Consider the following 25,781-nt stretch of genomic DNA (forward strand, 5'->3'; position numbering starts at 1 on the left):
GCGGCCTACAATACCAATGAATAAGAAAGACATATTAATATGGATGTTATTACTGACATACTTGGGACAAGTGTTGCCCCCAATGATGGGGCCTACCAGAGAAACGTCCCAAGAAGGACCAGGATCACCAGATGAACAATTCTAAGAAAGCATACTGCAGAGTGGGTTCCCTACAATCAGCCTTGGGGATCTTGGATGGCCTTTCCAATGAAGCTGACCTAAAACAAAATACTCCAGAATGTGAATTAAGAAAGTACAGAGCACTTGACGGACTGTATTGAAGAAACTATGAATATGGACTTCCCAACGATGAATACTGAGGCAAGATTCAGACAAAGAAGAGCAGCAAGCACAAAACTAAGAACCCGAGGAAGAAGAAGATCAGCAGGAACCGGCTACAGAATCTGAGGAAAGAGAAGAGGAAGTAGAAGGACAAGCGAAAGTAGGGGAAGAGCACGCTGCGGCAGAAAAAGGGATTGAAGTGCCGCAGTAGAGCAGGAAAGCATAGAAAGTGAGACGGAAGTACATGTCACAGAAGAACAGGACCAAGAAGGTGAAGAAGGAGAAAGACAAGAAGAAAGTGATCGTCCTGCTGAAACAGATTCAGAAGCAACTGAAGGAAATGAAACAGGCCAATAAGCGCAGTTGTTCGAGGAAGAGTTGTGGCACATGGAGAAAGAATGGAAGCTCAAGGAGGTATTAGTGTTGATGATGCTGTTACTAACATATTTGGGACAGGTATTGCCTCCTATACAGGGCCTACCGGACAGGCGATCAATTAAGGCCCAGACTCTCCAGGTGAGGGACCATCACAACGACTATGGTATGATGAATTTCCTACAATTGACATCTCAGACCTTCAATATTATTCCCCCGAATGAGCAGAGTCTAGATAACATAGCACGAGAAATTAGAAAGAAGCGAACGCCTGGATCACTAAACAAAGGTGAACCCGAAAAGCAAAGAATCTGGATAAGCAATTTGGCTAAGCAGAACAAACCGAAGAATCGGCCTCAAAAGACACCTGTCAAAATAATCACCCAAAGACTGAAAAAGCAAATAAATTTAGAAAATGATATGGAACCCATAGAGTCAGCAGGAACAGAGGAACTATTACAATATGCAAATCAAAATGACTGGTATAAATGGGCCAGATATACAGCTAAGCAAGCAAAAATGACAAACTGTGTAATGTGCTCAGCCCACTCCATTGAAAAAATTTGTAGTAGTCCCAAATCAGTATGATTATAAGCATTGCGCTGAGTATTATGCCAAAAAATTGTGGTAAAACAGGGAGAACAGTGTACTGCCCAGCAGAATGTTTGGCATTCTTGGGTCATCCGAATATGATAAATATTATAAGATGATAGGGTGGGGAGATGAAGGCAGAAAATTAGACAAATACGTGTGGATAATGAGAAAAAGAAAGCACATTATCATATAAAATAAATTGTCAACTGGAGTATGAATGCTTTAACAAAACTAAAGGAAAAACGAATGTAGGACAATTTAAGGGCAATTGTGCAGTAATATGGCATTTAGATGATGAAATGTTTTTTAATAATAATGTGATTAGGTTTAGATTTAGATTGCTGTATATACATACATACCAAATAATACATCCCCAGAAGGAACTTTTACCCAGGCGATGAGGAAACTGCATGACCTGAGAAAGGAAGTTAAATCTAATGTAGGGAGAGATCAGCGGTTTGGGCAATGGTTTGATGATCTTTTTGGTTCATGGAAGTTGGGGCTAATGAAAATAGGTATAATAGTAGTTATGGGACTGACCCTATTTGCATTATTGTTATGTTGTATTATACCCATTCTGAGATCAATTATGACTAGAACGGAGGCTAAGCAAATGGTAGCCGTATCAATGATGACAATGCAAACATGTGTAGCAACCAGACAATATACCATTGGGCCAGGATTGGATGAACTTGATGAGATTTACTGAGAAGCAATCAAGAAAATAACAATGTAAGGGGAATTTTATTTTTGAACACTTTTCTCATGTTTTTGATAGTAAGGGAGACAGCAAGACTATTGTACTTTCATTTTACATAACAAAATAGATAGCATCTCAAGAAAGGAGTTAGAGGGTGTTTTGTTTGTTATTTTTGACATATTATCAATGTAACCAATTACTTATTACTTATTGGTGAAGTATATCTTTAGTACACTGTATCTAACCAAATAGAAGTAGCATTTTTGATAATTATGGTTCCATATAATGTATATGTGAAGTTATTGCCAAGAGAAGACATATAAGAGCTATATTTGAAGACAGGAGCGACGAGCACCTCAGTGTTTGGCTGCAAGAGCAAATAGACTCAACTGGTGGTTTAAAAACCCGCTGTCTGCTCCAACACACCACCAGATAGCGCTCAGGCTACCGGAATTGTCTGTGAGTTCCTCTGGCAACAAAGGATAAATATTACTATGTTACTTTTAATAGTGTTTTGTTAAAGCATATATATATATATATATATATATCTTCTACTCAATGGATAATCAATTGTACTCTACATCACGCAAGGCTTTACAGTTGCATGCACATGCTTATTACAAATGAGTTGATTTTTGTCACCCATCCCCAGGCACAGCGCTAGCTAGAGGACTGGGATCTTTTACTCCTTCCTAGTTAAGTGTGGATGGAGAGGTTTGGTCCCAAGTTCTGCAGAGTGCAGCCCCATAAAAATGGCATTGGATAGTGGACTGAGTGGCCTACTTTGGCTACATGATGAAATGGGACAGGCTAGCTTGTGTGACTGCACTCTGGTTTGAGGGAAATAGAGTGTGAGACTTTTTAAGTCTCAGAGGTGGGAATATATAGTATATTTTTCAATATTCTAGTATGTTTCTTATATATCAAAATACTTATATGAGTTTCCTGGCCTTTGTGTGACCCAGGAGAGAGCATATGAGGTTACTAAAAGTGTTGATGCTGCAGAGGCCACAAAGAGCACCCAGCTGTAACAAAATAATGAGACTAAGGACCTTGAAGATAGACTAAAGCCAAGTTTCTACCAGTAAAAAGATATCAAAAGGCTCTGTGAGATAATGGTGGCAAATAGTATCCATTGGTTACAAAAATAACAAAGGGGCACAGAAATGAGGTAATGCCAGATAACAAACTGTATAGAAGAGGAGGTTTTGGACTAAGACAGTCAGAACGGACAGCTGGCCGGTCTCATGTTTGTTGGTGTTCAATAAACTACAACTTTGGCATCTGGAACTCAAGACTCCGAGAGTTTTCTTACAACTTAGAGAGATTCATCGCGATATTCCACGACACTTTCTACAATGGCATTGGGTATCTGAAAACTATTGCGCTAAAATGATGCTGCATCTCTGCAGTTAGGTCATATTGACCAGCACAACAAAAAATGACCAATTGCACCTTTAAAATATATATATATTTTAAATGGACATCCCAAATGTCCGAAATTATAAACATTTTTTCTGATATAGCTAACTTCAAAGTCTAGTATGTACTGTAGGCTGAGAGTTCTAAGGCCAGTTATTATTATTATTTGTTTGGTTGTTTTGTTTTCGTTTTTGGATTACACAAAAAGTGTTAAAATCATTCCTATTCTTCTCACATATAGCCTATTCTGTAAAGGCTAGGGCAACACACAGAAAATGTGTATCTAGTGGGGTCTACATATGAATTGTATCACAGTAAAATTTGATGATGGATTTAGATTTTAAATGCATCAATGCGTTGCACATCCATGATTGAACTCCTATAATATAAAGAGAATCTGTAATTAAATATGTGATTGTCAAGCTGTGCGATTGCTGTGAGCGCATATCTGCTCTCCCCTTCCACTCTCTTTCAGAAGGTGTGACGTGAGGCAATTGCCCCATAGATTCTCATAGAGATCTGAGAGACAGGCGGAGCCCGCATATCACAGACGCACTTGTGCAAAACGAGACAATTTGAGAAGAGAGTTTTCTGAGTGTGGAGACGCTTCACTCGTCGTCACTCTATTAAACATTGCCATCACTCAGCAACATGTATTTATTCCTATTGGCGGCTGTTTTTTCAGTGAGTTTAGCCGAAAAATCACCACGACTGAAATTCAACGTAATGGGTAAGACTTTTTTTATGTTATATTTTGAACCAACATTCGGATTCTTTGTACTGTTCTGGAAATCTCTCCTTTCAGGCCTGCTTAAAACGACCCGTTTTCCAGATGCTGAATTTACCCTTAAAGAAACAGAAATAGCTCTTCTTGTTTTCTACATGAAATGCGTGTTAATGTTGCATTGTCTATATGCTGTTATATCAGGGGAAAATATCAAATCACATCGCAATGCAACTAAATATCAGAAAGCCTATTAATTCATTAATAGGACCTATTGTTGTTTTGAGAAACAATTGAGGATCATTTTAACGTCATGACTTTGCATCATGACGTGTATGTGATATTAATCATGAAAAAAATTACATTCGTTGTTGCCATGGTTACTAATTGATTAATCCCTAGATATCACCACAGCAAATATAAAGCGTTAATTGCTGACGTGTTCTGACTTAACAATCCGTATAAACAACATTGTTTAAGAGTGCTGCGTAGGCTTTAGTACTGGCATGTCCAACCAATACATATTTAATACCAACCAAAGTTTCAAAAAAGGATGCTGGGATGATTTTAGACCGTGTAGGCATAGTAACATCTCTTTTAACACATGTTAAGGGCCGTTCAGACCGAGAGCGTTCTTGCGCTAAAATAACTGATACGCAGCGCAACGATTAGCCTAGCAGAATGCAGATATAACGAGATGCGTTTTTAAAAGTTCCCGTCTGAACGCGACGGTCCTTCGTGAGACGCTAACAACAGCGCGACGCGACGCAACGGTCATAGACGTCCGTTTAGAGCATGCTTACATAGAAAATCATTTGAAAACAGCGCAGGCGGACAAAAAATGGTTTGGTGTTAACGGACCTTAGTGGTGTGAGGATGGGTAAAGTGTGATTAGTAGCTAGCCTACTTGAATTGCAATGTTGCAGCAAACAAGCCCCTGGATTTACAGCTCGCTTGTATTACAGCTGTAGGCTATACTGGATAACTATTCCTCTTTTTAAAATGTGCAAACTCGCACATTGAATGCAATTGATATAGGCCTATATATATATATATATATATAAAATAAGCATTTTCGTGTAGAATACGCGCAGCACGTGGTTTGTAGGCTACTAAGGAAAACAGATCGCAGTCTATAGAGCTGCAATGCAGGTGCACGAGATAACGCAAAAGTCACTGCAGGAACTGAAGCATTTCCAAAACACAAAGCAGAACATGGTTCCGGAAAACGCACACTCTTGCAAAGACATGGAAAATTCCACGAAACATTATTATTCATTACAAACGTGTCCACGGGTTTCACAGTCTTCTATTTGAAAACGTCAACATACTTAACGGTTACACCATTAGTGCTACGTGTTATAACAACCCCTTACCGCAACAGATATAAGAAAACTACGTTTGACTAAGTGAGAGCTTCATTTATTGTTTGGCTTAATTCTCCCTGACCCCAAAGAGCCTGCTCGTCATAACTGCCCACTTCAGCACCATGGATAACGACGTTTCCCGAATCGCTCATTCAGCTCACGTCTTTCCTGAAATCACGAATGATGCGACGGGTGAGACAAATAACATGATGAGCTAAAGACCGCTGTTTTATGAAAAACGAATACCTCGTGTTCTAATAGATCAGAAAAACTGGTCTGAACGCTTTTCCAGCTCGACATCGTCGAAGCCCTTCCTCCGAATTTACGAGTTACTGATGAAATCCCTACGAGAACAGATCGACATAAACACCTGTTGCACCTTTTCATTTTAAGGAATATATCCAAGCCTCAGTTTATAGTCTACAGTTTGGTGTAAATCATTTCTAATTTTACATACACCGTTACCTTTGACTTCAACATTTGTCAATTTTGGTCAGGAAATAAAGAATGAGCACAAAAGTGGCTTAGGGCAGAGACTATTTAGCCGGAGACAGAGCACTAGTTTTAAAATGAATGGGAGAAATTGGAACGCCCAAAATGGCGGATATTGAAAAGGAAGTCCGTCCTACCAGGTTAAAGAATCACGTTTTAGATACAGACATTGACTGTCAGTCAACTCAAGAGCTGAACCAGCCAGAAAAAGCATTATTTGAGATAAAGAAGCACAATTTATAATACAGTAGGCTACTATTGTTGTCAGATTTAACTGCTGATTAGAAATATGTTCTTTGACCATAATCTTGACCAACTGTTTTGGAGTCTTTCCCCATTAAAGAAAAGAGGAGCTCATGTATATCTTCAAAAAGTCTGTTTTAGATCTTTTCATCTGAAAAGCATCACAATCTTAATAACATCTGCTAAACATCAGATTTACAAACATTCTAAATCATAAACTTCTTTAAGACATCTGCTGAATGTCTTATTGATATCCAAGACATATTATTTACATACAAATTGCAGATGAGCAAACAACATTAAATGTATGTCTTTCAGATGTAAACACATACATAAAATAGATGTCTGGGTGATGTGTGTGCGCTATCATCGTTATATCCTTAGAAAATAGCTGCCTGGGAGCGTTCCAAAGATGGCCGCGGAGTGGACTTACTTGCCTTGAAAGCGACTTTGCTAAGGGGCCAGTCACACTGAATACATTTTTGCACTGTTGTTCAGTTGTTTTTATGTAAACATGCGTGAGATGGACATCTTTGAACATTGCACTGCATCTTATTGTTTTCTGTGTCTCGTGCAGGAGCCTCCCCTTTTTTAGACACCATGTCAAGGTGCTGTAAATTATTTTTCATGGAAAGGTATGCAAAAATGTTTCCTACTCCCTGAAAGATATTAATGAAATAAGTACCATGAGATATCCCACCAGTGTCTGTGACAGCACTAGACTCTTTAAACATGCAGCAAACAAAAATGTGTCCACGGGGCGCGGTTTCTGATGCTTTCTGCCTGTCAATCATTTTCTCATACTTTTGTATTTGCAGCAAATTATTGAGGCTTAATGCCATTTTCACGCTATGTTGTTCATCACAGTTGACTATTTCGCTGTTGTTGTTTTTAACAACCACTTCTGCTCTGTGTTCGTCTCAATAAAACTCATTTGGTATCATTGGAGTGCTGGGTTTTGGAAAGATGGGGCATGGCTAATCTGATGGCTCAGTTTATTGAAATTCCAGAATAGCTAAAATCACTTACAGCACCATTAAAAAGAACTTCAACTAAAAGTCTGTGGTGCTGTCTATCTTTTTTTAGCACAAGGACATGCTTGTTGTGAACGACGCCTTAGGGATTTTCACCATTTAGCAGAAGCACATTATCCAGTTTCACATAATGTGAACTTGTACATATGATGTATGTCAATAAACATTGTTTATACACTGCATTTCTATGGATTTTGCTTTTAGAATCGCCTCGGTTTCGCTTCATGAAACCAGAAAACTACATGTCAGTTTACCATCAACAGGGAACAGATGTCCTGTATGTGGGGGGCCAGGCGGTCATCTATAAGCTCACCTTCAGTGATAAAGGAGTACATGAAACTCAGGTAAGAGTGCTGACACCATAACCCAGAACCAAGCTAGTACACTACCACTGCTCTATATCCTGACCTAGATAGCTGGTATTCACCATGTAACACAAAACTGTACTATTATTTATAGAACAGAACAATAATTTAAAATGGGAACTCTGTGAAATGATTATTTATGGTTGCATACAAGCCCAATTTCATGCCAAGAAGAGATCATTTCAATATAGTCAATGTTAATTTTACTAGCCATGACATTTAATGTCCTGCTTTCTTTATGAAATTATATATTAGATAGAATTTAGCTCTAATAATAGGAGAACATTTCATACATCCACTGATGAACATTTACTAATAGAGGATTCTAATAATGGAGTATTACTGTGCAATGCTACATGACTAGTAATGATGATGTGCTCACAGATCCCTGTGGTGATGGATGAGATTGGAAAACAGACATGTGTCTCTAAATCAGCAGCACGAAAGGTAAGTGAGACAATCACTGTCAGTCCAGACCTCAAGACAACTGCTAACTTTAAAACGGGCCGGTTGCAAAAATTTTATTATCTTAAGACTACATCAGTCTGCACTAATAGTACATCAACCTAATACACATACATCACCCTGACGTCTATTTGATGTGTGTGTTTACATCTGGAAGACATATTTTTAACACTGTTTGCTCCTCTGCAATACGTCTGAGACGAATGCCAAATTTCTTGGATGTCAATAAGACATTCAGCAGATGTCTTAAAGGGGTCATATAATGGTACATGCACTTTTTCAAGTTGATTGTACTGAAATGTGTGTTGGCTGTGCCTGTACACAACCATCCTATTATGATAAAAATCCATCCAGTGTTTTTGTTTTAATCTCCTTATATATTTTCCCCTGCCTCAAATCGAGCCGTTCGACCATGTGACGTCACACGGTCGGATGCCCCTCCCAGGATAGTTGATTGACAGCAGTGTTTCAACACAGACCCGCCCTCGCTCGTGAGCGAGCTGTCAATCATAGTCCGTCATCATTGTTGATACACTGGAGCAGAATGGCGCCTAAGCGATTGTGGTGTTCTGTTCTTCGGTGTAATAACGAACACAGCAGTCATTTTGATGTTCCTAAATCTGAACCGCTGAAGACGCAGTGGCTGAGTTTTGTTTACAATGGGAATATTCCCCACGAGCAACGTCAATGCGTTCATGTTTGCGCGAATCATTTTTCACCAGACTGCTTTATAAACGAGGGTCAGTATCAAGCTGGTTTTGCTAAGAAGCTGCTGCTGAAAAAAGATTCGGTACCAACTATTTATATTCCCTCTGCACCTCCAGAAGAAGTAAGTGTAACGTTTTATTAACCTTTATATTAATCTTTGCAAATCGCTTGCACGCTTCACAATGAATGTGGCTAATGTTTACACTCAGGGTACATTACGGCATGTTTTCCATAACGTTACGACGTTCTCAATATAATTCATAATCCCACGTTTATAATGAACAACGCGTTATGGTTATTGTGTTATTAAAAACTGTGTACGGAGGGGCGGGGTGACCAAAGCTCATTATCATTTAAAGTCATATGCACTGAAACGGCGTGCTGAAAACAGAGCTGTTTCTGAGCAGGTAAAATTAGTGTTTTCTTAAAATACTAATGAGAATTTTTAATAAAAGTATATTACAAAGTTTTCATTTAGACCCTAAAGATTCATATTAACTTGTACAAAAATGGCATTATATGACCCCTTTAAAGATGTTTATGATTTAGAATGTTTGTAAATCTGAACTTTTTAAAAGGTTAACAGATGTTGATTAGATCATGATGCTTTCAAGATGAACGGATCTAAAACAGACATCTCAGAGATGTACGTGTGCTATCTGGTTGACTAACTAATGACACCAGAGAGAGCCTGTTGCATAAAACAAGCTCACAGCTCTGTTTGATAAGGCAGTCTAAATTCACATTGCATTTTGGGAAATGTATATGTCATTGAACAACTTTTAACAAAATCGCTGACAGTGGACACTCAACCTAATTTTCCTTCACTAAAAATATTTACATATTAGAAAAATACAATGCATCAAAATCAATCCTAATTAACAAATGTAGTGATTAACGCAAATAATAATAAAACACAAGGTTATCATCATAGAAGTTAAAGTCTCTATAAAGTGTCAACTTAAGCCCATTTTAGCCCTCCACTTAAGCCCTACTAGTTCACCCGACAGTTATTTTCCATGGCAACATAGAATCTAAACAAAAGTTGACCAAGGGGTATGCAGTCTTAGATTTTGGTCTTAAATTAGACAGATACAGGCACTGTTTAGCAGAGATGGGCCACTTCTATTAAAATGAATGGGAGAAATTGGAATGCCAAATGCTCAGTGTAGAAAGGAAGTCCTGCCTTACAGGTAAAAGAGACAATGCCCTTTTAGACACAGACATCGCCATTCAATCAACTCAAAAAGTTGCATGTGTATTATTAGCTATACACGCCAGGAAATGTATTTATTTATTTATTTTTGTGTAATCTGAGGTAAAGAAACACCATTTATGATTCCAGTGTTGTCAGATTTTTCTGATGATTTGAAATATGTTCTTTGATCATAATCTTGAACAACCTCTAGGATTAGGACATTTTGTCCTTTCAAGTAGATAGGAGCTGCTCTTGTATGTCACTATTTTACATGAAAAATAGCTACCCGAGAGCATTTCAAAGATGGCCGGCAGTGAACTGATTTGCTAGAAAGACTCTAGCCATGTAGTGTATGAACTCTCAAAGTGTTGTATCATCCCAAATGGAATCACGTTTTTCTACTACATTGACGCATTCGGCACTTAACAGCTGACAGAATTGACGTTTCAAGCACATGTGATATGTTGCCACTAGCTTTAGCACACTAGCCAATCTCAGTTCAACATTAGTATCTTCATCAATGTTCATATTCACACAGATTGGGGTGATGGTAAATTATTCACAACTGTTTTCTCAGATCAGCAGCGCAGCCAGGTAACTCTGCCCCTTCCGCTATGTACGGCAAGCCACGTGCTCTGAGTATCAAGAAATGTATTATTTAGACTTAAATTGTGTAACTCAATGTACTATCATATCTGACTGTGTAAATTATATTACAGTCAAAATGTGTCTGTGTTTGTAAACCCTCTGTATAAATTACTTTCATCAGGTTTAGTTGGATAATATTAAACATTGTCTGAAATTTGAATGTTTATGAACATTGCTTCAAGACTCTACTCATTAGGGAAGCTGGAGCCTATCTGGATTCACTGGCCTGGTTCAAATTCTACAGAAATAGTCATCCATGATGAGCGGGTCATCACTCAGACTTGACTGAATAAGGCTATTTTTAAGGGTAATGGCACAGACAGAAGCCAACTGATGAGTGATGGGTCCCTTTAAATGAGCAAATAAAAAAGGTGGCTTTTGCAAAGTGAAGTTGTTTATGTACACAAAAACCATTCGATATAGAAAAAGAAAGACCCTCTCTGTTCCCACAAAAGGATTATATGCTATGCCTCAAGTGATTGTATTTTCTATTATTTATTATACATCATTTATGTGTTAGATATGTTGTATATCAAGGTATACTTAAGCTTCCCATCAATTCTTATTGTGTTATTTCATCTTTCTATAGCATGAATGTGATAATTTCATCACTGTAATTGAGAGAGTTGGCGACTCCTTCGTGGTGTGTGGGACAAGAGCAGGTGCTCCTAAATGTTGGCTCCTGGTAAGATGCCTTATCGCCGATCTATATGCAAAAATTATAACTGTTTTCAAATAGGTTTTGCAAACACTACCCCCTTCTTATTTTGGTCGGACAAGCAGACAGTCCAGCCCCAAACTCATACCATGGGTTGATCGAGCTGGTCGGGATGCTCAAACAGAGAGAGCATGTACGAATGGCTAACTTAAGGTTGTCTCTGCATATAAAGCTAGGGTAGGAGAAAGTATTTCAACAAATTTAACAAATGACAAACATCAGCTTAAAAAAAAAACAGAATTGTGAGGTGTGGACACCCCACATTTGGTATACTGCTGCATAAAAGCAGACATTTCATGTTCCTTTAAAATCACAAAAAAGATTGTCAGTATCACACTTTGACAAGTTGTAATCTATTTTAGGCACTTAAGCTGAGAGGTAAGCTTTTCTTTTTCTATCGATTGTGAGAGAAAGGGAAAGACAATGAGAACTCAGAGCTCAGCATTGACCAGTTACTGCATTATTTTACAAATTTGTATAACCTTCTGTGATGTCATAACAACAACCCCCCCCCACCCCCCCCCTGCACAATTTCCTGCACCACTCTGCTGGGACTAGAACCAGACAGAACTGAAAGCAATAGAATAAAAGGAGCTTTTGACACAATTAACTAATTAATTATAATATGGAAATATTTATTTAATATTATATTTATACTGTTTATATTAAACAGTTTCAGCACCTTCTTCTCATTTCCGCTCCTTGCTAGAAAGTGATCTGATTTTCAAGGCGCTATGTCTGTTGTTTTCTTATAAAAAGCCTGAGTACTGACTAATCACAACATCTCTCTTATTTAGGTGAATGAGAGTGTACTAATGGACATGCAGCAGGAAACATCAGCATCTGAGATCTTGGCACCTTTCCCCTCTCAGCGCTCTATCAGTCTGTCAGCAGGTAGAGAGAGAGGAGAGGAATAGTGGAAGGACAACGTAGTGGGATAATGCAACAACAGAGGGATATGGGATTTTCTTTTCACATTTTTAATTATTTTATTTGATTTTTACATTGTAACTGGCATTTGCTTCTGAAGTGTAGTAGATGGAAATATAGCATAACTCACCTGGCTTAAGTGACCTCTCTCAGACAAGCGAGATATATGAGCTCTTTAAATATGTAAATACAATGTGTTAAATGTTAAGCATGACAGTGACTTACAAGGTCTAAATGAATGATGAGGTGTGTATCAGAGGAAATTGAAGTACATCAAAAAGAGAGATCTCACCCTCCTTTTTAGTCCACTAAATGTCAGATACAAAGTTAAGTATTTTGTATGCCATGTGTGCTTAGAAGAGCTAAAAGGTCAACACTGATCCTGAAAGAAACAATCTCTCCATATGTCAGTGAGAGTGAAGTGGAAGGAGCATTAGCATGAACAGAGTGTCAGTGCTGTCTGAAAAGAATGACAGGGTTTTAATGGTCTAATAACATGTCATTGCTTTGTGTGTGTACTGAACTCTTTTTAGAGTGTATCACAATGTCATGCGAACACTTTAATCAAAGTTTGAAATAAACTTCAAGGGATTATTAGATTAGACAGGAATTTAAAAGGACAAGTTACACAGGTTTGGCTTATGGATACTCTTTTCACTCTTTGCCCCCCTCTTTTAGGTGGAAATCTTTACTCTGCTCTGTCAGCAGTTACAGGGCAGACTGGCTCTATCCGTCGTACATATGGCTCCAAAAAGCTGCTAAAGTCCGAGAGTAAATGGTTGCAGAGTGAGTAGGCAGAGTTGTTCTCCATACTGCACTAGTATTTTAGGATCTCTTGCAGGATTTGCAGGAGCTAAAGTCCCGAAGCCTGTTCTGTCAGTTCACTCTATTTTAGTTCACTACCTAATATGTTTATTTTTGAAAATAATATGAAACTGGCTTGAAGTAAAAACGTTTATAAACGATTTGTCAAATAAATAAAATTTAAAGCTGCTGTTTGTAATTTCTGTGCCACTACAGTAGTTGCACCAAATGAAATAATGACTTTTTCCAAATACTGTCCATCTTTCATTGTTCAGGCAAACATGTAGTTCCTCCAGAAACTCATGCCGTTGGTTGAGTCAATGTTGCTGTATTGGGCCACTCACACAAAACAGGGGAATATGGAAAGTGGCACAGAGCCAAAGTGTTTACATTCTTCTGGGAAATCAATCTACAAATAGCTTACATACAGTTGTTCTGTGCACATAAAGCTGGGAAAGGAATATTTTAACATTGAAAAATGTACACACATAAGCTTTAAGGTTCAAAGAAAGATGCTTTTAAAATCCAGCACAAATCAAAGTTTTCGTCTATGAAATCCAAAAATATGCTCTCACCCTCTCTCTCTCACTCTTTCTCTCTCAGATCCCCAGTTTGCAGGAGCTGCTGTGATTCCACACCACGACAAACTCAAAGATGAGATCTATTTCTTCTTTAGTGAAGTCAACAATTCAGCAAGTTTTGATGAAGAGCCATATAGAGCTCGGATAGGACGAGTCTGCATGGTAACAAACTGCTGCTTTTAACCATTGCAGATTCATACAAACAGCCATGAGGACTCAATGTCTGTAATAACCTTGTGTGTGTCTGTGGCTCAGGTTGATGAGGGAGGGCTTCCGAATTTGTTACCAAACTCCTGGACTACATTTCTGAAGGCACGTGTAATGTGTGGGAAAGATGGAACTCCCGTTCAGTACAACAATATCAAGCAGACGTTTGTTCTGACTTCTGATCATCTCCGCACTGGAGTGATGTATGGCCTCTTCTCCAATGCCTGGTAAGTGGAATTGAAGTAAGAGACAGAGTCTGCAAGTATTACACATCAGACTGTTGGATAATATCTCTATTTGGAACTGGTAAACTAGACACATATGGGGCTTACTTGACACAACTCGACTCTGCTTGCTTTTTTGGGGTTTTTCACTGTGGATAGTACCTGGTACCTGATACTTTTTTTTTAGTACCACCTTGGTCGAGGTTCCAAGCGTGCGGAGCCAATACTAAATGTGAGGTCAAAATCCTGCAGATCACTAATTGGTCAGGGAGAATCGTCACTACCAGCGTCACTGGATTTACGGCACGCAACATCAACCCGCTAGTTTTAAAGTTAGCAACAGCGATAACAGTATAATTTGTTCACGCGACTTTCGAATTGTGAAAAATAAATGGCCGTGCGCAAAACCACAACATGGTCAATAAACGAGGTGCAGATGGTCCACTGGTTAGCGTTGAGTGAAACGATGTTGTCTCTCAGGAAGTGTATCAGCTATTGGCCGTACACGGCTACCACCAGACCTACCTACAGTGTAGGGAAAAGTAAACAAAACGTAAAAGTGACTACAGAACCATCAAGAAAAAGTGGAAGTGATTTGACCAAATGAACGCTATCTAAACCGGCGAGCAATGGGAGGGAGAGTGCCCTGGACTGAGCCACGATGGAGGATGGTATGTTTTGTTATGTTAACTTTATACTCTGCTTGAAAGCTTCACTTTATTTAGTTGACCAGCTACTGGAAGCTTGCTTCTAAAACAACCAGGCCAATTTAACTGTTACACTTGTTTAAAATCACCATGCAACAACTGTTTTATGCAGCACAATGAGCTAGTAGCTAACAGCTAGCGGTCGTGATACAGCTAGCGGTCATGTAACAGCTAGCGGTCGTGTTTTTGTCAGTTTATGTCATGTTTAAGATGATGTCACGGCAGTAGAGGCGGTGCAACTATGACGATCAGCCTATAATCCCACCCACGTTGAGGAGGCACTAAACTGCAATGGAAATGCAAGCTCAGAAATGTAAAGTGAGTAGAGTTGAGGCGAGTCGAACTGTAATGTGCAGTGGAAAAGTGCCTATAGTACACCAAAAAATCCATCCTTGCAGACTTCTACCTCAAACTTTGATGTCAGCATTGTCAGTTGTCCTCAACAAAAGGATAATTTCAAGCAAATTGTGCTGTGTGTAGTTTATGTGAATTTTTTTACCCCAATGTTTATGCTTTGTTTTTTTACAGGAATACCACTGTAGTGTGTGCATACTCTATTGAGGACATTGACAACTCATTTTCTACATCTAAACTGAGGGGCTACAACTCACCTTTGGCTTCGCCACGTCCTGGAATGGTAGAATACACAAACACTCTAAAACAGAGGTTTTCAAACTGGTCCAGGGACACCCACGGAGCCGCAAGGGGATGCTAAGTGGTCTGCAGAAAATTTCAGAGAAAAATAGTGCAAAGGAATTAAGTTGACATTTATCGAATTTGACATTTTTCATGTCTAATTTTGACACATTTCATTCTCCTTTTTAACAATATGTCATGTAACAACAAACATGTAGTTTGTTGTTGCCTTTAGCTTTATAAATGGGGGTTGTCAGGCAGTGAGTGGGTAAAAATATAGATTTTCGGATGTATCGCAATCTTAATTTGAACGATGAAAGATTGATCTTTTACTCTATGCACAGCCATCTACAACAGGGTAGATTCCGTGTAATGTTCCAATGAACATAGATTCCAATGTTTAAGCCAAATCAACGCCCTTGCTCTATAATGAGAGGAAATCACTCGCATTTGCAACCAAATTAAAAAAACTTAAATGTATATATTTGGCAACTGACTGGTAAACGTTTACATTTCATTCACCAGTGATTGTGTAGTATATTGGAGTATTCAGCAGAGAGATCCTTTCACTGTGTGTTGAGTGTAAAAGTTGTTCCGTTTAATGTTTGTCCAAAGACGAGATCTACGCGACCCATTTACCATTGAATTATGTCTCTTTTAATACCGCTTTCTGTTCTCTACAGTCAATTGTTGGTCAAAATAAATAAATAAACATTTCATTCTAATCATGCATAGTATGGATGAGATAAAGCCATTTTAGTCTCTCAAATTAACAGGCATTCATCTACAGACACTCTTTACAGAAATGCCAGTTTTGATAAAGTGGCAGTACCGGTTTTATCACATGTTCAACAAATCAATGTAAAAACTTGTAAATAGTACAAATTATGCAATTACATGTAACAAAAAATTATATATGAAATATAATATTTATTGATGGATTGAATACATGGATTTGTTCCCTTTAAAAAGCAAAAATGTGACCAAAATTATGAAAAGCAAATACAATATATTTGGTAAAATGTATATTTCCCCGTCTGTCGCTCACTTCGAAGTTGTGTCGAAGAAGCGACACTAGGGGTCTCTCTTGAGAGCCTTGTGCATCTCTGAACTTGAGAAAAGGCCAATGAGAAATTGGCAGACAGAATTTGCATGTCCCTCCCCTGGACATACGGGAATAAAGGGAGGAAATCATGCATCTGTACATTCAGATTTTTTCTCCGGAGCCGAGCGGTTATGTGATCAGCGAGCTGCATTCACTTACTGTTCCACAGAGCGTATGCTGTTGGATCTACGGTGCAAATCAGCGGCTTTCTCCTTCTCTGCACGGCAGTGCAGCTTTGCCCCTGGGTGCTTCGACAGCGCTTCTAAAAGAGAAATAATTTCTCTAAAAGAGTAATACACAGCAGCGTTGAACGTCCTTTTCAGGACGCGTCTTTATAAAGATGCCATTCCGCCCCTGTGTAGTTCCTGGATGCGGTCGATTTCTCTCCGCTCCTGACAGTCACAGACGCTGCCTCGTGTCTGGGCAGTGATCACAATGACGCAGCATTTGTGGATGGTTCGTGTTCTCACTGCGAGAACCTCACCAATGCAACGTTGCGGTTGCGGCTTTCTTTTGTAAAGAGGAACGCCACTTCAGCTGCCCCCCATGTCGCTCCTTCTTCCAACGTGATTGAGGACAACCCGGCTGACGATGGCAGCAGGCTCGCAAAGACACATTCTAACTTGCGTCCGGCATCAAGATTGGTTCGCAGCAGTAGACCTGAAGGACGTGTACTTCCACGTCTCTATCTTACCTCGACACCGACCCTTCCTACAGTTTGCGTTCGACGGCCAAGTGTATCAGTACTAATTCCTCCCCTTCTGCATGTCCCTGTCCGCTCACGTCTTCACGAAGGTCACAGAGGCAGCACTTGCCCCGCTAAGTATCTGCTGGGTATCTGCTTACTCAATTACCTCGACGACTAGCTTATCCCAGCCCACTCTCGAGAATTACTGTGCGCCCACAGGGACCAGGTGCTCAGGCACCTCAGCAGTCTAGGGCTTCAGGTCAACTGGGAAAAGAGCAAGCTCGCCCCGGTTCAGAGCATCTCTTTTCTCGTCATGGAGTTAGACTCAGTCTCAATGACAGCACGCCTCACCAATGAGCGCACACAGTCAGTGATGAAATGCCTCACCTTGTTCAAGCCAGGCACAGCGGTTCCTCTAAAACAATTGCAGAGGCTCCTGGGGCATATGGCATCCTCCTCGGTGGTCGTGCCACTGGAGTTGATGCATATGAAATCACTTCAGCATTGGCTCAGTCCAGAGATGGACATGGCACCACGGCATGCACCGTGACCTCTGTTTTCTGTGGACAGGACTGGTCACCACAGACAGGGTTGGTTGAGCCGCGTGCAATGGGAACGCAGCCACTGGCACCTGGAGAGGGCCCCCGTTGCTTTGGCACATCAACTGCCTAGAATTGCTGGCTGTATTCCTTACCCTGCGGAGGTTTCTCCTGCTTATTCGGGGCAAGCACATCTTGATCCGTTCAGACAGCACTGCGACGGTAGTATACATAAATCGGCATGGCGCTATGCGCTCTCGTCATATGTCACAACTCTGCGCACCAACAGTGCATGGCATGATTGAATAGGGACCCCTAGTTTTGCTTCTTCGACACAGCGTCTAAGTGACCAACAGAAGGGGAGCGTGTTGTAACATCCGTTCCCTGATGGAGCCAACGAGACGTTGTGTCCTCCCGGCCACGACGCTGAACCGAGCCACTGTTATAGCCTAACCTCATTCTCAGCTCCTCAGTGCAAAACCTGAATGGATAGACGCATGATTTCTTCCCTTTATATCCGTATGTCCAGGGGAGGGACATACAAATTCTGTCTTTTCTCAAGTTCAGAGATGTGCAAGGCTCTCAATAGAGACCCCTAGTGTAGCTTCTTCGACACAACGTCTTGTTCCCTCCATCAGGGAAAGGAGGTTACAACAGTAACCTAGATATTTCGTAATGTACCTTGGAAATGTATAATTAACAGCATTAGCTGAGAAATAATTAATTTTATATGTAAACAAAAGTGACATTATAACTGAAATATACCACTATTAATCAATATCTAATCAAGAGCTTGATAATCGGAATCAAATTGGCAAATCTGTATCATACACAGCCCTATCAGGCAGCATGTTCTGTAATACTTATTAAGAATTGAATATTTTCCAGATAATATTTTAATATCTTGTTTTGGCTTTAGTACTTTATGACATATATATATATATATATATATATATATATATATATATATATATATATATATATATATATATATATATATCAGTCATTATTTTGTAAACAACATGTTCTTAATAATAATATATGTATATACTTAAACACTTACTACTTTTCTCACACAGAATAAATGGGCCTTTATACATTAAAATATATAGTATAGCTGTATTTATATTTTAGGAAGAGGGTTCCTTGCAAGGGGATCTTCATAATTGAGGATCCTTGTCATCACAAAGTTTGAAAACCCCTGCTCTAAAATAATAAACAGCCCTAGGCAAAATCAGCTTCCAGTATAAAAATAAACCAACAACCATGCTGTTATTCACATTACGAATGTTAAACATTTGTTATGTTCATTTTTAAGTTATATTAATTTAACCTTGTTATATTCATTTTTTTAACATTTTAGTGCAGTCCTCAGCAAACACTGATACTGTGTATGAAATAGATAAATCTGTTCTATCCTTACTACAATTTCATAAAACTAAGCCTGATTCTTTGTTTGTGTGGTCCACTTTTACCCAGTGTGCTTTCAAAAATAACACAGCGGCTCATAACCAGAAGATTCTGACTGTGATCAGGGATCACCCTGAGATTGAGGATATGATCAGGCCGGTTGGAAAGGATCCTCTTGACTTGCCAGTCCAAGACCATTTCACCCACATTGTGGGTGACAAAGTCCTTGCTGTCAATGATGAGCACTACAGCATCATTTATCTGGGCACAGGTATAGAGAATTGCGGAAAAACAATCAAAAGGTTAAGAGTGTTGAATTATTTTACAATACAAATATAATTCTTTTGCAATGCTATTTTCCTGTGTCCCCTGTACAGAGAAGGGTAAAGTCCTGAAGGTGCTCCATACCATAGAAGGAGCCTTTATCATTGCACAGTATTCCTTATTCCATGACGATAGTCCTGTCATCAACATGGCTATTGACTCCAAAAAGGTAGAGGCACACTTTAAAGAAGTTAACTTACACAAAAACAGGCCATTCTCTCCTGCAGCAGTAGTTAGTTGGACACATTTTTTCCAGTCCCATTCATTACATTTATCTTTGAGTCAGTACTTTTATGCTACAGTGAGAGAAAAACTGATCACACAGATATATCAAATTATGTTTGATAGTAGCCATATGGCACCTTACATCCCCATATTCTGCTTTATGCTAGGGTCATCTCTATGTTGGCACAGAAATAGAAGTTCAGCGCCTCCCTCTGGCTGACTGTGGTCGCTATGGGGTCAGCTGCCAGGAATGCATCCTTTCTCGAGATCCATATTGTGTGTGGGATGTGACCAAGCAAAAGTGTACTGCTATCCCAGCGGACTACAAATTAAGCACTGGGTACATATGCACTCACAATTATCCCAATACAATAATACAGAACACTCTTTCAATGAGGGCATTGTCAATATAAGTAACCTGATTTTCATATTGTCCTTCTTTTCCTATTTGAAATCAGGACCCTTATTCAGAACCTTGACCACTCCAATGCCTCAGTCTGTGGAGATGTTATAGGTAGGTTGTACAAAAAGACTGATGCCTTTTTTGCATGGAAGCTTTTCTTATCTAATTAAGAGGTTTTCAAACTGATGTCCAGAGAGCCTACGAGGCCACCATGAAGTGCTAGAGGGTGTACAAAAAAATTAAATCAGATCCAAAAAATCTAAGTTAAGTAAACTTTTACCAAATTTGACATTTGAAATCATGAGATTCATCCCTGCCGTAGTTTTTAACAAAAACATTAAATAGTAAATTATACAGTTATTTGCATATAGTTTAATATATTATGAAAAAACTTAAGTGACACTGTGGCAGGGCGGAGGGCAGGGCCGGGTAGTGATCATACACACCCGGTCCCGTATTGGGGTAATCAAGCCGCTGAGGTTTAAAGGTCGACTGCATCGTGTGAGAGAGAGAGAGAGATCGTTAGCGGACATGTCCGTCATGTGTGTGTTTATGTTGTCTTTTAAGTTTCTCATTAAAATATTATTTATATTGAAAAGCCGGTTCTCGCCTCCTCTTTACCGGGTTTCGGCACCAGTGTAACACAGTTAAAGGATGGGCAAGGAGGAGGCGAGAACCGGCTTGACGATATAAATAATATTTTAATATTATTCTTTATACTTTTAGTGTATATATTACTGTAATATTTTAGAAAGGGGGTCCCTCATCATATTTGTGGGGTCCTTTGAATCAAAATGTTTGAAGACCCCCAATCTAATTAATGAAAGCACTGAAGAGGTTAAAAGATTTCCAAATAATTTTAAATTAATCTTCTTTCCTCACTGAAACTCGCATTCCTTCTAAATCTAACATTTGTTACATTTCTAAATATAGATTTTTTATTTCATTTATAAAATATATTTGTTTTATTCAATGACATAACATTATTTTCATCATTGTTCATGCTTTAGAAAATAGCTTCTTTTGTAGCTTGCTTTACAAGCTAAATCCTATAGCAACAGAATAGGAGAATAAGCCTATTTAAAGGGTCAAATTAGAAAAAAAAACATTCATTGTAACTTGAATTATCATGTCTACAACTTTTTAGTGATGTATTTTTGCTAAAAGTATTTGACACTAATATGTTTCTGACACCCTGGTGTACAGCTACAAAGGCACGTAGCACCATACCCAAAGAGGTGTTAGTGGATAAAGATGGACCAGTGCTGCTACCATGCCCTGTGCGTTCCTACCATGCCACATACCTCTGGGAGAAAGACAACTGCATCAAGCTATATCCTTGCACCATCTCGGGCTCTTCCTGCGTGCTTGCACCCACACCTGACCTGCCTCTGAAGGAGGGCGTATTTCGCTGCATGGCAGAGGAGAGTGGTCTGAAACAGGAGGTGGTGTCCTACAAGCTGGTGTTCAATGGTGGGCCCCTCTCCCCCTCGGTAGCCTCCACTCTGGGGTCAGCTCTGCTGCTGGCTGCTGCGGTGCTCTGGCTCCTGTAGATCATCAACTGAATGATGAGGGGTCAGAAGGAAACAAGATGAATGGAAGTTATGCTAAGGTCAGCAGAGCATGAATACTTAGGCCTGTCCAACTTAACTGCAGGGGATCAGCTTATTTCTGTATAATCTGTTTCTTGTTTCATATTTGGAGTAATTCCACATTAATTCTTTTCTTTTAGGGGCTGTGAAAATGCCTGAAATTGTCTCATTTTGCAAAATGCTATCATACCAATCATACCAACTGCAGTGTTATGTATACATGAACTTATGTAAGCTAAATATTTCATGCCATGCGCCTGAAAGCAAACATTAAGCCTTTATCTATATATTCAAATATCTAATACATGGGATCTGTACTGCATAATACATGCTTGCAGATTGTCAGGTACATCCTCCATACTGAGCAACCCTCAGACTTGAAATCTAGATCAGGTCTTTTCATAACTTGGTTAGTTTTCTTCAATATAATATAATTCTATCTACAATAGAATTGCTGAGTTACAGATTTGTTTAAAATTGCCGTATTGTTTAAAAATGAATTTGTATTTTATATCCTTGGATTTTCCATTGTGTGCTATTGAGACAGTTCAAACACCTTAAAACAGGGATGAGTCCCTTTAAGCCGTAAGGGCCCCATCCTAACCACAACTTGCAAACAGAGCATTACATGCAGAATCTGCTGTCCCCCCCATGCCAAATTGGGGAGAAAAGGGGAGAATAATAATAATACTAAAATAAATACATAAATTAGACATCACGGAAAGCATAAAATTGATAGAGAACCAGATACAACCACTTATGTTCAGTGGGTGAACAGGATAAACAAAGGAATTAGAAAGTTTATTTGGTATGCCACTGTGTTTTTAAAGAAAATGATATGGACACTCTTGCATCCTTAATGCCTGTAATTTTCATGCTCATGAACCTTTCGGATTTTCCAAACTTTTACATTGCATTCATATGAATTATTGGGCAAATAAACTTAAATAGATGTGATGTAGACTTGCATTTTGTAATTGTAGTGAAGAGGCTTGTGATCTGTCTTAATTATAATGCTCTGCATATGTTGTTCTTCACCATTGCTGCCTATTGGAGAGTATTCCAGATGGATTTTAATAGTCGCCTGCACTACAGTGTAAATTTGTCATGATATTTTATTTAATTTGATCATCACTTCAACATCAATCACCAATAAAACCTTATGTTGGCTAAAGGGACAAAAAAAGGAGACAATTTCTAACTAGCTCAGTTCTAATTAAAATCTACACCCATAACTCAGCCACACACCACCATTTCTGTTATTTTGTCTCTCAAAGCAACTGACCCCAAATGCCAATTCCACCTTTAACTTGTTTTTAACCATATTCTTCGATGCATGAGCAGGAGTGAGATGTTTTTTTTTTTTTTTTACAATGTAATGAAATGATCACTAATGAACCGAAAGTGCATTAGTTATCACACAATGATGGTTTCAGAAACTTTTATTATTTGGACTTGCTTATGTTTTTTGTACTTCTGTTTCTCTCTCTCTCTCTCGCTATTGCTCTTTATTTTAGACATAGACTGACTACACACAATCTTGAGCAGGAATATTAAAAAGAAACTGTCTGTGCTTATTCTACTGTTAATTTTTTTGTACCTTTTTTTAGATCTCTGGGTTCAAGTGTGTCATAAAAGAAAGCCATGTATATATTCCAGGAACTGACTGCATCATTGCTTTACACATCAATGCATTAGCTACTTATGCTAGCTTGTGCTAACCTTCTGTTTGCATGCTGAATGGCTCAGCTCTCAGTCCTTGTACTGGTCTCTTGGCCTAATGTACTGTGGCTACTGCACTAATTGCAGAAAAGTTGTAGTGCCAAACTGGTGTTGTCTCATTTTTGCCAAACGTTTACCTTTCAGACACACATATAGCAGAATCTTGATACACAGACACATGCAGACACTCAAAATCACTTTATTTGGTCTAAATGACAAAGGGTTCTTCGATATAACATTATGCTGTGTAGATCACACAAAATGCCAACTATCAAACAACTTTTTTTTTTAACTATTGTATTGCTGGGATAACTGTGTCACTGTTAATCGTCTGTCATTTGCTATGCAGTGTGTTTTTTGCCCAAGACTTGTGGCATGCAAAGATGCTTGTGACGGTTTACTGCTCAAAGGATCTTGCAGTTGTGTAGGCTTGCACTTTCATATAACTGGTTGCCAAAAGTCATAAACTTTTTTTAGAGGGACCAAAAACCTTTTAAAATACAGAAACAGAATTATACATTACTGTGCATTCAAATAAATATTAAAAATACTCTCCTGTATTTTGTTTATTTCCTCCAGTGTAAAATCAGTACTTTATTATGTATTAATATTTCTGAGAAGTGAAGCAGCTTACCATAACTTTTGTGATGATGAGTTATGCAGAGAATTCTGACTATCTCCACAACTCAAATATATTACATATGGGCTGTAGAACTGTCATTTTTATCACATTGGTAAGACTACAGAGCTCTGAGAAACAGAACCGTCAGGCACAAGAACAGTTTTTTCCCTCAGGCTATCCATCTCATGAACATCTCAAAACTACAATATAATTACCTGCAATACACAGCCTAGTCAATTATATTATTTAACATATAAATAATATATACAGGTGCTGGTCATATAATTAGAATATCATCAAAAAGTTGATTTATTTCAGTAATTCCATTCAAAAAGTGAAACTTGGATAATGTATACATTCATTCCACACAGACTGATATATTTCAAGTGTTCATTCCTTTTAATTGATGATTATAACTGACAACTAATGAAAAACCCCAAAATCAGTATCTCAGAAAATTAGAATATTGTGAAAAGGTTCAATATTGAAGACACCGGGTGCCACACTCTAATCAGCTAATTAACTCAAAACACCTACAAAGGCCTTTAAATGGTCTCTCAGTCTAGTTCTGTAGGCTACACAATCATGGGGAAGACTGCTGACTTGATAGCTGTCCAAAAGACGACCATTGACACCTTGCACAAGGAGGGCAAGACACAAAAGGTCATTGCTAAAGAGGCTGGCTGTTCACAGAGCTCTTTGTCCAAGCACATTAATAGAGAGGCTAAGGGAAGGAAAAGAAGTGGTAGAAAAAAAGTGTACAAGCAATAGGGATAACTGCACCCTGGAGAGGATTGTGAAACAAAACCCATTCAAAAATGTGGGTGTAGGAGATTTTATCAGGTATAATCAATGTAAACATTGTTGATTTGTACCACAGTTATATCTGACAGGCAAACATGCAGTTTACTGAGTGTGCATGAAGGCCTTAGGTCATATTGGAATGTGTGTTCCATATATGTGTGACATTTGAAGGTGTGTGCAGAATAAGCATTACGTAGGGGGCTCTCATGACTGCTGGGAGAATTTATCTCTTCCAAAGGTGGTTCTGTTACTTCCTAATATGGTCAGACCAGAGTCTGAGGATGATAGATAATGCATGTTTAAAAAAAGGATAAGCCCAACCTTGTTTGAGGAGACGTATTTAAGTGAACGGAACCCAGAGTTAGTTAGTTGCTCTGCAGACTGACTCGACTTTATTGGGTGTAATAATAAAGTCCAATTTTCTGGAATCAAAACCTAAGAATTTGAGAGTGATTCTTCACAGATTAAGGCAAAAACCTTCAACAGGGGGAGATTCACAAAGAGTGGACTGGAGCTGGAGTCAGTGCTGTAACGTTTCCACAGTCAGTGATGGTTTGGGTTGCCATGTCATCTGCTGGTGTTGGTCCACTGTGTTTTCTGAGGTCCAAGGTCAACGCAGCCGTCTACCAGGAAGTTTTAGAGCACTTCATGCTTCCTGCTGCTGACCAACTTTATGGAGATGCAGATTTCATTTTCCAACAGGACTTGGCACCTGCACACAGTGCCAAAGCTACCAGTACCTGGTTTAAGGACCATGGTATCCCTGTTCTTAATTGGCCAGCAAACTCGCCTGACCTTAACCCTATAGAAAATCTATGGGGTATTGTGAAGAGGAAGATGCGATACGCCAGACCCAACAATGCAGAAGAGCTGAAGGCCACTATCAGAGCAACCTCGGCTCTCATAACACCCGAGCAGTGCCA

At 39.0% G+C, this 25,781-nt stretch overlaps 1 protein-coding gene across 2 annotated transcripts; it reads left to right on the plus strand.

Annotated features, from left to right (window-relative positions):
* The first annotated feature begins 3,897 nt into the window (after window positions 1-3,897).
* LOC127655939 (semaphorin-7A-like) lies at window positions 3,898-23,962 on the plus strand. 2 transcript variants are annotated; one of them, XR_007972119.1, is made up of 15 exons: window positions 3,898-4,103; window positions 7,438-7,577; window positions 7,983-8,045; window positions 11,207-11,302; window positions 12,133-12,229; window positions 12,944-13,051; window positions 13,673-13,812; window positions 13,906-14,084; window positions 15,317-15,425; window positions 19,236-19,437; window positions 19,544-19,659; window positions 19,883-20,055; window positions 20,174-20,229; window positions 21,325-21,730; window positions 21,851-23,962. XR_007972119.1 is itself a non-coding variant. In XM_052144034.1 (14 exons), the coding sequence occupies exons 1-14, from the start codon at window positions 4,025-4,027 to the stop codon at window positions 21,669-21,671; spliced, it is 1,905 nt and encodes a 634-aa protein (XP_051999994.1). In that variant the 5' UTR covers window positions 3,898-4,024; the 3' UTR covers window positions 21,672-23,962. The 2 variants fall into 2 exon arrangements, 1 of the variants encoding a protein (XP_051999994.1); XM_052144034.1 differs by having other exon boundaries at window positions 21,325-23,962.
* The last annotated feature ends 1,819 nt before the right edge of the window (window positions 23,963-25,781 follow it).

The sequence above is a fragment of the Xyrauchen texanus genome, chromosome 15, assembly GCF_025860055.1.
Source record: "Xyrauchen texanus isolate HMW12.3.18 chromosome 15, RBS_HiC_50CHRs, whole genome shotgun sequence".
Taxonomy (NCBI): Eukaryota; Metazoa; Chordata; class Actinopteri; order Cypriniformes; family Catostomidae; genus Xyrauchen; species Xyrauchen texanus.

Excerpts from the sequence above, each read along its gene's own strand:
- LOC127655939 (XM_052144034.1), top strand. The coding sequence starts at position 4,025 with ATGTATTTATTCCTATTGGCGGCTGTTTTTTCAGTGAGTTTAGCCGAA. Across the intron at positions 12,230-12,943 it reads CTCTATCAGTCTGTCAGCAG|GTGGAAATCTTTACTCTGCT; the intron begins GTAGAGAGAGAG and ends CCCCTCTTTTAG. Across the intron at positions 13,052-13,672 it reads CGAGAGTAAATGGTTGCAGA|ATCCCCAGTTTGCAGGAGCT; the intron begins GTGAGTAGGCAG and ends TTTCTCTCTCAG.